The sequence below is a fragment of the Sander lucioperca genome, chromosome 4, assembly GCF_008315115.2.
Source record: "Sander lucioperca isolate FBNREF2018 chromosome 4, SLUC_FBN_1.2, whole genome shotgun sequence".
NCBI classification, from domain to species: Eukaryota; Metazoa; Chordata; class Actinopteri; order Perciformes; family Percidae; genus Sander; species Sander lucioperca.
This window is the reverse complement of record NC_050176.1, coordinates 9149297-9163906: the sequence shown is the minus strand read 5'-3', so window position 1 is coordinate 9163906 and position 14610 is coordinate 9149297. Positions and strand designations below refer to the sequence as shown.

The window sequence follows — 14610 nt, the reverse complement described above, 5'->3', positions numbered from 1 at the left end:
GGTAAAACCAGTGAACAATATAGAATATGCAGTGATTTGTGATCCAATACATACTTTGCCTTACTCAGCACTGAGATGCTTTGTGACACTTTAGATTGAACGTGTTTTATATGAGGTTTCCAGCAGAGCTTGTGCTCTATAATCACACCGAGAAATCTATTTACATACACTCTTTCAATAGTCACACTATCTATCTTAACATGCACTTGATTATTTGACTTACAATTTCCAAGCAACATGATATTGGTTTGACTCAAATTTAATGATAATTTATTACTGTCAAACCATCTTTTTAATTTGCTCATTTCAGGTGTGATTAACTCCAGAAGCTGCTGCAAATCCTCACCAGTACAAAAATATTTGTGTCATCATTAGTTGGCCATAAACACAGCTCCAAATGAATGATAATGTTGCTCCAAATCTGCTGGGTGCATAATTACAAAAGTCAGCGTTTCAAATATATAAGTTGTTATTATGTTGTGCTTACAGCTTGTTGTGGCCCCAAAACAGTTCATGCAGGTTTAAATGAATCTTTAAAGAATGACAAAACGTTTCACCTTAGAAAATCAGCAGAGAATTTAAGTAGATGAAAATAGAAATGTCTTTCCAAAAACACAAACGATTACTCCACAAAAGTTATTCTATATGGCATTCATTTATTGGATTACTTCATTGTGTTTTGGGAGTGATTATAGTGATCAGTGATCATAGTGAATCATGAATCCAGTAATGCAGAGAATATATGCAGGCTATTATGGAATTCAGTGGCACTATCCACACAAAACCCATGTGATGCATATCAGCTCAGGCCTATATAGTGTGAGATATGGAGGAGATATCTTTTAACATGTGCACAACATAATGCACATTGTTAAAAATGGTTCTTATGAATCCTCTATAAATGCCATCAGTGTCACATTACGAGGAGGGTTCAGGTAGAAGGATAAGTGTATGCTAAGTGTTTATAGTTCTACAAGGGCCCTTTATGTTCTGAAATTGTATCCCAGCTATTTCTGGAAATCAGCAGGTCTTAGGTGAGAGTTAATTTTTCATTGATTTTAACAGTTACTTAATGACAAAACATGCTTGAGAAATGTTTTATTTTCTGATACGGTAAATTCACTCCTTTTTTGTTTATGTTTTCATGTAACCTTTGAGCTCCACAAAGAGTTTGGTGAGTTTAAAATAAGATTTCACTTCTAATGTCTTATAAGTAGCATGGCTGCAACAGACAAGTGTGTACAATAACATAACACACTGATTACATTTTACAATTGCTTAGATACCACACAGCACTGTCTGTTAAAGCTGACATCAGGGTCTAAAATTGGGTTTTGAGAGGATTATAATGAAAACTCTTACAATATTTCCCCAACTACTGCATGGTCAAATTATGAACAAAAGCATCTTCATTTTCTTCCTTTATGATGCTACACTGCAGCATGCAAAATGCTGCAAGTATAATATTATCATATTTATCCATGTAAAACTGTTATGTTGGTGCATTTTTGGATATTGATTTAGGTTTTTACATTCACTTCTTTTATTAAAATGCATGTTTCAGTCCTTCATTCTGAGAAAAAAGTGACATTCTGAATTGATTTAACCTTTAAACTAAATAAAGTAGCAAAAGAATATACATTATGTATGTATATATTAAAAATAACAGCATGATGTTGTCAGTAAGTAAAAATGAGTTATAAAGAGGATGTATTCTGTACTATAACTTCTTTAGTACAGTATTATTCTGTTCTCCACTGCATGTTATATTTTTCTCTTGTTAATATATTTTTGATTTAATGATATGAATAAATGCCATGTAATGGCCACTGATTGGTCATGTAGCAAAAGGCACTGAACCATAAAGTGATACGCTTAGCAAGTGAAGGGATGACAACTGACGCAGTGACCTTTCTTAGAAACCAGCTAAAGTATCATCCATTACATCAAGGTACGTGACAAAAGCAACACATTACTGTATATGAGAGCATTCACGTTACTTGCTACATTAAACTAAGGCACAGTGTTAAGCTATAGTACAAAGCAGAGTTAGTTTCTATAAAGCATGCTTGGTTTCAAGTACAGTTTAATCTTTTGGCCACTGTAAAATTGTTAAAAAAAACATACAGAACAATAGCAGTTGTTCATGCTACGACCCATTAAACATTTCTGTACTTCTGTAACTAACTGCAGCTAAGTATTGTCATTATCTTTTGATTATTTTAAGGAAATAGTTTCTTTAAATTAATCATCCTTTTTTTTCATTGATTTTTCATGGATCCAACAAGTGTTATTAATGCTAGGCCCACAAAACATACTGTATACAGTAGCCAATGAATTTATGTTGATTTTTTTAACACCCCTAATTCAAGTTATTGAATCAAATGTTTCATAATCAGCAGAATTACGTTTATGTTTCTTTCACTTTTTCATCATAAGTGCCGCTGCCCTTGTAAGCTCCCACATAGCCGCTGCTGTCTGGGATTTCCTCGCGCCCAATTTTTCCTTTTCCTTTGCCTGACTCGTCAAACCGCTCCTTGTGCGCTCCAGTGTACTTGGTGGTATCAGTCAGTCGGTCCACTGCTGCTGCCTTTGCCACTTTCTAAAAACAATATAAGATTAAAAATGTTACCCCTTTGTTCATTCAGGTACATTCAAATACGCAAACAAACATGGACCTGCACTATTTATCCATCTGCTTACTTTACTTTCTCCTCAACTCTCAACTATTTAATTTTTCCAGCACAAATTATTCCAGTAAAATAACAGATTTTTTACTGTAAACAAATGTCAGTTTAAAGCCACAATGCGTTGCATTTACTTTGGCTTCACCCAGTGGTATAATCAAGAATGACACTGGCAGAAAATAATGCACAATATTATTTTGGCCATAGCACAAAGACCAGAGGTAGCCAATAAAACATAAAATATGTGAACAAATTGTTATGAATTATTCAAAGAGAGATCGAAATCTTTCTAGGCTCTTACCCCAACCTTAACCAACCTCAAACACCCATAACCTTAACAAAAACTTAAAGGTCCAATATGTAATATATTTACTATAATATATGGAGGATATATTTATTCATAATCCAAATTGAAAGTCCAAAGAGAAAATGAAGTAAGATCAAATTAAAAATATTATTATTTGACTACGCTACTAGGAAAAATCATGCCATAATTGAATTTATAAAAGAAATAGGAAACTGAAAAAGCAAAGTTGAAATGTAAAATGATTTATCTTTTGAATTTTCAATTTCGATTTAACATTTGGCTTTTCAATTTCGATTTAACATTTGGCTTTTCCCATTTTGATTTAACATTTGACTTTTCGATTTAACATTTGGCGTTTCGATTTAACATTTGGCTTTTCCCATTTTGATTTAACATTTGGCTTTTCCCATTTCGATTTAACATTTGGCTTTTCCACTGACAGATGTCAAAACTGGAGGCGTGGCCCAAAGGCTGGTGGGAGGGTCTGAAACGAAAGGGGTGCAGAGGCACCTTATGGACAGCAGGGGGAGCTGACTGCTGGGAAGCACTGTTGAGGAGCATCTGGCTGCAGCTTCGTTACCAGGCTGGCTTGGCCTCTTGTTTCACATTAGATGATAGAAACTGATGCTGTAGGCTAAACACAAACAACATTTCATGCAACAACAGTTAAGTTTTCATGTAGTTACTGTAATTGGGCCTGTGTACTTTTTCGTTCATGTGATTTCCGATTTTAAACCTTATTAATATTGATGACAATGTGTTCAAATGGAAAACGAGCCATATTTCAGGAAATAAACATGTCCATGATTCTATTTAGAGACTTCCAGCTGACAGCGGGGTGTGTGAGCATCACTGACCGGCGAGTTGGCTAATTTACTCCTGAATAGGTAAGCATTAGCTTCAGGCTAATTTATTTTCTACAAGGGACGGGCATTTTATGTAACTTCAACATTTGTGTACTCACATTGAATTATATAACTAGAGTACCCGAGTTGGTTATCCGCAAAAACAAATTGAGACACAGCCAGTAAAGTAAGGTGACCAGATTTCTGAGACAAAATCCGGGCACATTTTCAGCTCAGAAGCGTAAATACTCCCAAACAGGTCATGTTTTTATCTTTGTAAAACTTAAAACGGGGACACTGCCCCAGGGCATGGGCATGCTCCCCTGTAAGAAAATTGTGTCTATTTTAACGTTTAAATGCATCAATCTGGTGCACTTTGGAAAGAAATTCAGAGGTTAGACTTGATTATTCTTATCTGTGGATGGAAATACTTGTGCTGTAGCCTGAACTATTTTGCACTTCAGAATTCTAACCATGCACACACAGGTGGAATAGTTTCTTCTTCATATTTTTGCATTAATGTCACTAGGAAGCATACCAGTAGAAATATATATTCATATTTGTAAGTGGGATATATATAAGTAAGTTGGATTGTCTGGAATCTGGCAATATAATAACCATTATGGTGGGATACACTGGCTAAGCAATTTACAAAAAATATCTGTGCTGACATAAATAGTTTACATGAGAATACATTATAATTTGTGCCTATAGTTGGAGACCATGTAGAAATTTTGTTGCAATTTCAAAACCGGATTACTCAGGAACCACTTGTTGTACTGATGCATGTGTTGAGTGAAGAGTTTGTGAGATATTTCAGAAAGTAATGGTGTGCAGAGATGTATGCAGAATGCAAATATGATAACATTTCATGTAAGTTCAATGTTCATTTTCTCGCAAACCATTTGTCACAGCAACTGGTGCTAATATCATTGGAAAGCTTAGATTCTGGTTGAGGTGGTTGTGCCAGACTCAGGCCTTTGGCTGAGTCTCTATCTGTCAGAGGGAGAGCAGGAGTGCGGTTGTGAAGAAGTTGGTAATTTCATGGCGCAGATTAACACTTTTGCATGCACTATATCTGTGTCACATTCTCATTAGGGGCTGAGCCCCCCTAAAGGTCTGATCCTAGAATCGCCCCTGCTGCTACTTCATACTTGTACTCCACTACACCTCAGAGGGAAATGTAATGTTTACTGCACTACATTTATCTGACAGCTTTTGCTCTATTGCTTCATGCTGGGCTTGTTTCTGCAACAGCTCAGTGAGTATCACATACAATTAAAACTATTGAGGAAATATTTTCCTTTGACATTGGTCCAGTATTAGACGAGGTCGCTGCAGTCGGCAACGGCGAAACATGCTACAATGTAAGTTAATAGGACAATTGTCCAGCTTGTTTACGTTCATAAAAGTGCTCATTTTGCCGCTGACAGGCTCAGATTAATATTCTAAGTGTCTGACAACATTATGGAAAGGATTTCTAAGGAGGTCGACCTTTCTGTTAAAGAGTAAGATCCTTTTTTTAAACATAAAAAGTTCGCGAAATTGCGTTCGCTACACCCACCAGACTCTATAATACTAAATAAACAGCAATTTTAGCATCGTAAAATATGGGCACATGTACGTTTAGGGTGCACGTTTGGTCAATGTTTTCTTTCTTTCATTCCAATTTCAGGTCTGTCAGTCACAGTGAAAACTGGGGACATTTCCAGGGACAGCTCCAGCCGGGGACAGGTCTCCGAAACCGGGGACTGTCCCTGGAAACCGGGGACGTCTGGTCATCCTACAGTAAAGTGATCCCGACTGGTCCTGGCTAACGCCGCCATGCTAACCCTGCTAACGTTACCGGAGGACCAGGCAAGCGGGCCATGGCTGTTTACAACGTGTAGCCTGTTCAGCAGGCGTAGCCAACAACCGTGAGTGTGCCAGCATCTAACGTTAGCTACTCCACTGTGCTGTGAAGTAATGTCTGTCTATGTGAGACAAGTGTCTAGCAACATTGTTGTGGATGCTCCTTCAAGGCGCTTTGGAGAAGGGTCTGGCAAAGCGAGACTATGGATGCTGCGGTATCAGCCTGGCAATCTCCGTGAACTTTGAGGCTGGGGAGGAGGGGGCGGGGGAGACGACTCTCTCCAGTAGGCTATTTTGAATTTGTACTGCAATAACTATTTTAAACACTAGCTCTGTCAGTATTACATATTGCACCTTTAAGTATTTTCTGGAGGTCAATCATGGCACTAAGTTGAGTGGATAAAGTAAAGTAAGCTGTTGCATTGTTGGATGATGGTGCCCGAGGGTGGTAAAATGTATGTTGAGTTTAGAACTGATGAAATACTCACAGTGACTCCAACGTTGGTAGGCTCCTTACCAACAATGAGACCATACAGCTGCTGAAGCGATTCCTCTTTGCTTTTGCCTTTAAAACGTTTGGGAGCCAACTCTATCAGGGCCTGGTTGAACTGCTCAAATGTGATGACACGAGCTGACTTTGCCCTGAGGAAACACACAGTGTTGCCAGATGTTTTCTGAATCCAAATAATAATAATAACTCCATGGTATTGCACAGTTCATATTGACATCTGCTTTTCTTGGCTGTTAGTTAAACTGTGACCGGGTTGTTTTGTTGTGAATGTTTTAGCTGTGAAAAGTTGAGCCTGAATGGAATCTTACTTGACTTTGCTGAAAACTATGTCAACATCTGTAGTGGTGACGTTCTTGCCATCAATAATGTTGCAGTCCTTGCAAAGCTTAGCAAAGTTCTTGCCGTTCATCTCCTTCCCTCTGGCCTTAGTGTCTCCATGGACTGCAAACTTCTGGAAGGAGGTCTCTACCTCTGCTACAGACACTGAGCCCTCAGCCATACTGACAGATACACATACAGTATACATACATTATCAAACATAACATACCAGCTTAGTCACATAAGGTTGCATTGTCCTAACCCTTTCAAAAAGTGATGTGAAAACCTCCTTACTTTGGTTGATGTCCATTTACTTTCTATTCTTGTGAGGGAGTTTTTTGGATATTAAAGAACACACATTCATAATGACTCTATTAGCTGATTGGTGGTCGGCCTGCCAAGAAATGGCTGCCATCATGGTCAGTCTAAGACTCTAAGTGAACGTTTTCTCTCTCTCTTACACACTTTCACATCCATCATTATGTTCAAGCTGCTCTCAGGCCAATTTAATTCAATCAGCTCAATTTCCAAATGGCTTCTCTGCAGTTCAATGTTCAGTGAATGAACAAACATGCTTTCTTTCGCTTCTCCCCTTCTACTCAATCTCACGCACACAAACACACACACACACAAACAAACACACACCAACACATACTTGTCTATACCTTGTTACTGCTGTTTTCTGAAAAACTGTAAGGATGTACATTCACAAAAGTTGGGTTATAAACAGTGAGATTATTGTAATTAACAAGTGATTTATAAGTAGAAATGAAAAAAAGAAAAGAACGTTTTGTTTAAAGAACGACAATTATTCCATAATTGTTGTTTTTAAGTAGAGAAAGTGCATCTAAATGCACTTTTCATGAATGCTCAAAGTAGCAGCTTGTATTAAATTTTACATTCCTTTGGCGGAAACTTTATTGGTGGGCAGGTGGCAACAGCTGAGAAGTGTTTCAGGCATTACACCATAAAAACAAATTGCATAAAATCATGTTCGTAAATGTCACTGGAGATCCAATGTTGTAATTCGGCATGCATAGATGTACTTTTGGGAATGACATTAAATCTTATTAGAAAATCTAATATTAAAATATACTGTTAGATCTAAAAATGTCAACATAAATATTACAAATGATTTGTCACTACTGTGGCATGAAAGAAGACATCCAGTTATGGCAGCTGTTAAATATCTGGTCCTACATTAAGACTTGTTTGCTGCTGCTGTTCACATTGCCCCTTTCTTGTATTATATGCGGTGATGCTGAAAAAGAGAGAGTAAAGTGTACCTGCTGCCGTAAATGGAAAGATGCTGTGTAATATTCAGGAAAATCCTGATTCGCATACAGCTGTTTGACCTCTTTGTTTTCGTCTTCCTCCTCCTTTTTCTTCTTCTTCTTTCTCCTCTGCCTCTCCTCCTTCCTGCCACTCCCAGGCTTTCTCACAATGACGACAGATATGGAGAGATGCAGAGAGGCAGGAGGAGAGAGGGAAGGGGGAGGGAGGAGGGAGAGAGTACCGACCAGCACATTCAATGACATCATGGGCACTCAGCCTCTCTTGTGTCTATTCACTCTCATAAGCTCCTCGCCTCTCTGCACAGACTTGCCTCTGAGGAAAGATTTATCACGGTGTGTTTATTCATTTGTGTTCTGATATTTCTTTTGTAATTTATGTTTTGATGAAGGTGCTGCATGTACATCAATAAAGATTAGTATTATCTCCATTCTCCCCTCTATAACACTAAACTCAACTCAGACCTATCTGCTGTGCCCACTCTCCATTGCTCTCCCACCCTCTTGCTGTCTTTTGTCTCTCTTTCTGTCATTGTCACAAGAGCCCTCTTGTCTGGGCAAAGATAAGAGAGCAACCCTTCAAAAAGGACAAAGAGTACTGACAGCTTAAAGCTGACACATTACAGGAACGATTATCCTATCTCACAGTTTCATATCAATCAGCTGAATATCAGGCCAGGAAGATTGAGCAGGCATCTTTACACACTGATGAGATGAGAGTGGGATCATTTTTGTGGATAATCATGTACATGCCACAACTGCACTATAGTGCTCAACCAATACTCTAACTGCTGGGATTTAGTACAATACCTATTATCATACTATAGTCAACTGTCACAATACACGTTATTCCAGCATTATTTTCATATACATACAATTTCACTTTGATTCAACCCTACCAAATAATATACACTATAATATATACTATTCACACTATGTGGTCGAAAGTAAGTAACACTGGGTGTTTATTTTTTTACCTTTATTTTTTCAAGGAAGGTTCACTGAGAGGAAGCCTCTCTTTTGCAGGAACGCCCTGATCACATTCATACAGTTACACATTCATACTGGGTCATTGAGCCAGTGTAAATAAAGCACAGACTGTAAATTAATATTCATGACACCAATTAATAACTATCTCCAAAGCCATTTATATTTGAATTGCCACTGATTGCCATGCACATTTGTGACATCAATGTCCCAATCAGGCATTTTTGCCCACATACTGTAACAAGGCATGCTATATAATAGGCATAAGTTACATAGTATAGGTATACATAATTTAGGAGTTTGAAGTAGATAAAAACCAGGTAAGTTTCCCTTCATTAGTCTTGAAATTATAGATTTGTTATTCCTGGGTTTACCAATTATTGATAAACATTGTGTAGTAAAAGCATGAAACAAATACCATAAACTGAGATGTTGTTGTTGTTGTTGTTGTTGTTGTTGTGTAGTGTTAGTCTGTGTATTAGACAATCAATAAATTGTAATATTTCAGTAAAAGTAAAAGTAAAACTGTATATTATTGTCCTCTGGTACTGCACTGGTTTTACCTTGCATTCATTTTCAGGTTTTCATTGTGCTCCTGTGGGTACCCATATATTGACACCAATGCTCTGTGTCTTTTGTTCACAGGATAAACAGGAGAAGTTGTTTTGGCATCATGCACCATCATGAAACTCCCTGCTCAGTCAGTAATAGAAACCTGAAGGGTGTGAAGGAAAGCGTCCCCCCTTACCTTTGAAAATACTAACTCGTAGGCTACAGCCAATTCTTCACCCATGATAAATGCTGGTTTTAGGGGGAAATTGAAGAAAAACAACAGCAGACAGTAAAGCTAATCCCTGAACAAATCACTGACTGGTTTCTGAGTCATGTGTGTTATACTATTGACAAACACTGTGCTGACATTAGGTATTATGATGATGCTTGTTTTTTTAAATCTAGAAAAATGTTAATGTAAAAACAGATCCCAGTGTCAAGGGAATACATTTTCAGTTAAACATCAATAAAAATTATGGAACACGTTGACCTTTAACTGAGATGTTCTGGGTAGCCTAGATAACTTGACCTCACTGTGTTTACCTGAAAGTCCTGCTTGACAAGCAGATTCCATCATGGTTCTAGGCCTCAGTGCTTTCACTCAAATGCTGGGAAAAAGGGTTCTATGGTAAGACGTCAGCATGTGTTTACAGTATAAACAAAGGCCTCCCTTTAAATATCACCAGAGAACAGCGTTGTCTCTGGTTTGAAAAGGAGTTGTAGGATCACAGAAGCCTTGGACAGACCTTGACTTACCATCACTTGGCAGACTTTGACATACTTATATTAACAGTTTGGAGTTTTACCCAGGACACAAATTGACTATTTGTCCCATATTTGTCTCATCCAACATCATCATGGCTGATTCTGATTTCCCTTTACCACCAGATGATCACTGTTCACTGTGTGTGGATGCATTGAGAGACCCGGTCACCATCCCCTGTGGTGACACCTACTGCCTGGAGTGCATCAACATCTACTGGGACCAGTTTGACCACATGGGTGTGTACAGCTGTCCACAGTGCCGCGCAACCTTCACACCACGGCCCAAGCTGAGACGCAATCTGCCCGACGTTAAACACGAGCAAAGGCGCCAGCCCACGGAGCTCACTCCTTTCCCCTACATGCACCGCGAATCCTTTTGCGATTTCTGCATCGGCCATCGCAACAAGGCCGTTAAGTCATGCCTCATGTGCCTGGCCTACTACTGCGAAACGCACATTAAGCCACATTATGAGTCGTCCACCTTTAAGAGACACAAGCTGGTGGATGAGACGGGCCACCTGGACAGGAAGATCTGCCACCAGCATGAGAAAGGCCTGGAGCTGTTCTGTCGCTCTGACCAGATGTGCGTCTGTGTGCTGTGCACTGTCAGAGAGCATCGCGGCCACAACATAACTTCAGCAGAAGAAGAGCGCATTGAAAAACAAGTGAGTCTGAATTGGTTGTGACTCAATATGTGTCATATTGAGAGCTGCTAAACTGTGTTTCGTTGTTGAAAACAATGACAATAAAGATCTATTCTATTCTATTCTATTTCATGACTATGGAATTTTGGAGGAGAGAACAACTCTCTCCCACCGAAGCTACATCCAAAATGATCAAAAATGCTGCAGGTATAATGTATGTCTTGTTCTCTGTGGTTGACAAAAGCCTGTCTTCGTATTGTCATGTTTTTCCATTAGAAAGTCCTAGTGGTCACCCAGACTGAAGTCCAGCACATCATTCAGGAGAGAATGAAGGAGCTGCAGGAACTTAAACATAATGTGGATGTTCTCAAAGTAAGATCAGACTAATCAAAAAATGGTGTCTATACATTTTAAGATGCAATGTGACATTGTGTATATGGGAGGAGATACAATATGACCTGAGATATGCAAAAAAAATCCACTATGTATAGAATAAAAAATGGCATTATCTGACTGTGGTTACACATATCACAACCCACCCTGTTCTAAAACCTCTTCCCTTTTAGAGTGGGGCTCAGCGAGCACAGGCAGAAAGTGATAAGACATTCCACGAAATGCTGCAGGCCGTGGAGCGCTGGAAGGCTGAAATCCATCAGATGATAATGGCCAACATGCAGGCAGCGATGTCACAGGCTGAGGGCTACGTGGACCGCCTGCAGCAGGAGATCCTGGAGCTACAGCGCAGAGATGCAGAACTACGGCAGATCCTCGAAACAGAGGACAACATTCACTTTCTGCAGGTGCTGAAAGATCATACAGGGCTGCAAAAAATGTTAGCATTCATGTCATAATACGTGTCATGTAATATTGTATTACTGTGCTTATTTCTGGTTGAATAGAATTTTCCGACCCTGTGCATTCCTCCTGAAGCCATGGTGCCTAAAGTACTAATCAACCCTCAGTTCTCCTTTGGAGAGCTAAGCAAGACGGCCACAGAGATGAAGGAACATCTGGACGACATCTGTAAGAAGGAATTGCTCGAAATCTCCAAGAGAGGTTTGTGTATAGTAGATGATTTTGACAAAATATCTTAAGTAAGTGGTCCAGGCTACAGGCTAACGTATTGCTGTATCATGTTCACAGTTAGTGAAACCCCCGTGTACATACTTTTGCCAAGAAATGGAGGCGAACGACTCAAAGGTAAGTGTCTGTTTACTGAAATATGTACAGTAGATTATATATATTATTTATTTTTGGACAAAGAAAAAGGAGGCTGTAGATAGAAAGTGTTTCAAAGCTCTTTCATTTGATTTATGAAATTATGTAATTCACCTCAGATTTTTTCAAAAATAAATGATAGGATCAAATGTACAATATCACAAAATAATATGTCCATCTTTTCATATTCATACAGTTCCTTCCAGAGTTGATTTTCAGGAGCCAAAATCCAGGACAGACTTCTTAAGATGTGAGTAAAGTGTTTGTAGTTCAGGTTATTTTAATTTTTATCACTGTTGTCAGAAACAAAGTGACTACTTTCACATATTTGTCTTACCTTGACAACAGCAATATGCTTTTATATTTATTATATTTAACCTACTGAGACCCAGCCCAGTATTCTCAGGTATTTAGTTTTTCTGGGTAAAAAATAGACAGAGTGAGGGAAAGTGAATGAATAACTAAACTAAACTAAATGACAAGTTTATTTCTTGATCAATGAGGTGCTCCACATCTAAACATACATAATTAGGAAATGTGCATTGTGGCTGTCTTTGCTCAGACTCCTGCAAGATGTCCTTCGATCCAAACACAGTCTACAAAGAGCTGGTCCTGTCGGGTGGGAATCAGAGGGTCACACGTAAGAAAACAGTCCAGGTTTACCCAAATCATCCAGAACGCTTTGATGGCTTCTCCCAGTTGCTGTGCAAGGAGCCTCTGACTGGTTTCAGATTTTACTGGGAGGCAGAGTGGAGCGGGGAGTTTTCCATCGGGGTGGCCTACAAGAGCATCAGTCGCAAAGGGAAGAATTCGCACAGCCTGCTGGGCTACAATGACAAGTCTTGGAGTCTCCTCTGCTCAGACTCAGGCTACTCTGCCTGGCACAATAAAGTAGAACGGGACCTTCCTGAAGCTCCCAGGGCCACACGAATTGGTGTGTACCTGGATTATGCAGGCAACACTGTGGCATATTACTCAATATCAGAGACTATGGAGCTTATCCACAGATTCAAAGCTCAGTTCAGTGAGCCTTTGTATGCTGGTTTTGGTGTGGGCTCCTCTGTTACCCTCTGCCAGCTGAAGCAGAATCCCACGCCTTAAGATTTATTGTAAAGGTTAAAGAACTCACAGGTACTGTTAAATACTGACTGAATAATGTAAAGTTATTGTCTGCAAAAATGAATTTTAAAGCCCTCTCTTACACATATGTTCATGTTGTTGTGACCACACTCTGCATGTTCCTGTATTATATACTGATAATATCTCACTAAATGTTATTTCAAGGCCATTATTTAGGATACCAATGTGTGTATTTCATGCACGTTCCTGTTTGGTGAAATATATGTTGATTTACAGTAATACAGACACTGCAAGTAACAATGCAAAGAAGGCCTATATTCAACGGGTGTATTCAAGAATAAGAACTTATCAATAGCATAGATGTGTGTGTGTCTTGCATTTTCCATCCATTCTGTGGTGCTCTCTTCCAGCAGCAGCTGGTGATAATTGATCTGGCCGATGAGATCCAAACTGATCTTTTCCTTATCTTTTTATCCTTCAATACAGCACTTCCTATTAGCTGCACTCCGCAGAAGTAGCTCACACACACACACACACACACACACACACACACACACACACATACACACACTTCCGTACCATGTTTTTATGCTGTCAGGCACAATCTCAAGAGAGAAATCTGGGCATACTGCACACTAAGGATTTTTTTAACAATCTGATTAATCTTTTTTCAAATCACAGACTTGAAGTAGGCTTTTTTTGCAGCGATGACAGCTGCTTCATTATTATTATTGGATCACGCCGAGAGCTCGATTATAGCTGGTCGCCTTAGGTGCAAAAAAGTTAAATGCATTACAAATTCACCAAAACAGTGTTCAAACATGATTAGGATTAGCAATAAGATCATTGCATTATGACGTAGCCTGTAGCACCTCAGTAGCATCTCAGGCCACGCCTACCTTACTTATCACCTCATGCCGCGCCCCCTTTGGCTAAGGTTAGGGTGATGGGTGACCAGTGAAGGGTAACAAGTGAGTCGGACCCTTCTCACTTAATGTCATAAATCTTGAGGTGTGAAATAATACAACATGGATGCCATTCCTAAGGAAAGGGGTGTCTAACTGCGTGTCAATCACTGCTCATGCACACGCATTTATTCCCCCTTGTGGGGGGAGGGGCTTAGGAGACCGTTTGAGCTTTAGCAGAAAGGGGGGAGGGACTGAGAAGTTGTCGATGTTCAAATTCTTTGGCTAAGTCCTGGATCTTCACAATCCTACCTACAGCACCTTTAAGTTTTGAGCCATTATGTGAGTCTGGTAAAAGGTGAAGCAGGTCATCAAACAGGTGTGCAAGTAACTCCCATTACTGATAATAGACTTAACATTCAAAACTCTGTCATTCTTCTTTAATATTTTGATAATCTGTTGATGAATGAGTGACTGGCTGCATGTATTGGATTATTATTTTCATGTTTAGTTAGGAACTAAAGGTTAGGTTGAGCGGGTGATGCATTACAAACATGAGAACTCTGACATCTGAGGCCTGTACTACGAATCAAGATCAACATGTCCTGGATTTCTTTCAGTTATCCGGCTTCACCTAACCTAACAACC

The 14610-nt window shown here is 39.2% G+C and overlaps 2 protein-coding genes across 2 annotated transcripts; one reads left to right on the top strand and one right to left on the bottom strand.

Annotated features, from left to right (window-relative positions):
- Window positions 1-639: 639 nt before the first annotated feature.
- tppp2 (tubulin polymerization-promoting protein family member 2) lies at window positions 640-8074 on the bottom strand. Its single transcript, XM_031289479.2, has 4 exons — window positions 7806-8074; window positions 6510-6701; window positions 6179-6332; window positions 640-2602 (listed from the first exon to the last, which is right to left on the bottom strand). The coding sequence occupies exons 1-4, from the start codon at window positions 7859-7861 to the stop codon at window positions 2411-2413; spliced, it is 594 nt and encodes a 197-aa protein (XP_031145339.1). The 5' UTR covers window positions 7862-8074; the 3' UTR covers window positions 640-2410.
- A 1992-nt stretch (window positions 8075-10066) lies between these two features.
- Window positions 10067-13505, top strand: ftr84 (finTRIM family, member 84). Its single transcript, XM_031289591.2, has 7 exons — window positions 10067-10780; window positions 11036-11131; window positions 11326-11559; window positions 11659-11815; window positions 11903-11959; window positions 12174-12227; window positions 12540-13505. The coding sequence occupies exons 1-7, from the start codon at window positions 10208-10210 to the stop codon at window positions 13076-13078; spliced, it is 1710 nt and encodes a 569-aa protein (XP_031145451.1). The 5' UTR covers window positions 10067-10207; the 3' UTR covers window positions 13079-13505.
- Window positions 13506-14610: the final 1105 nt, after the last annotated feature.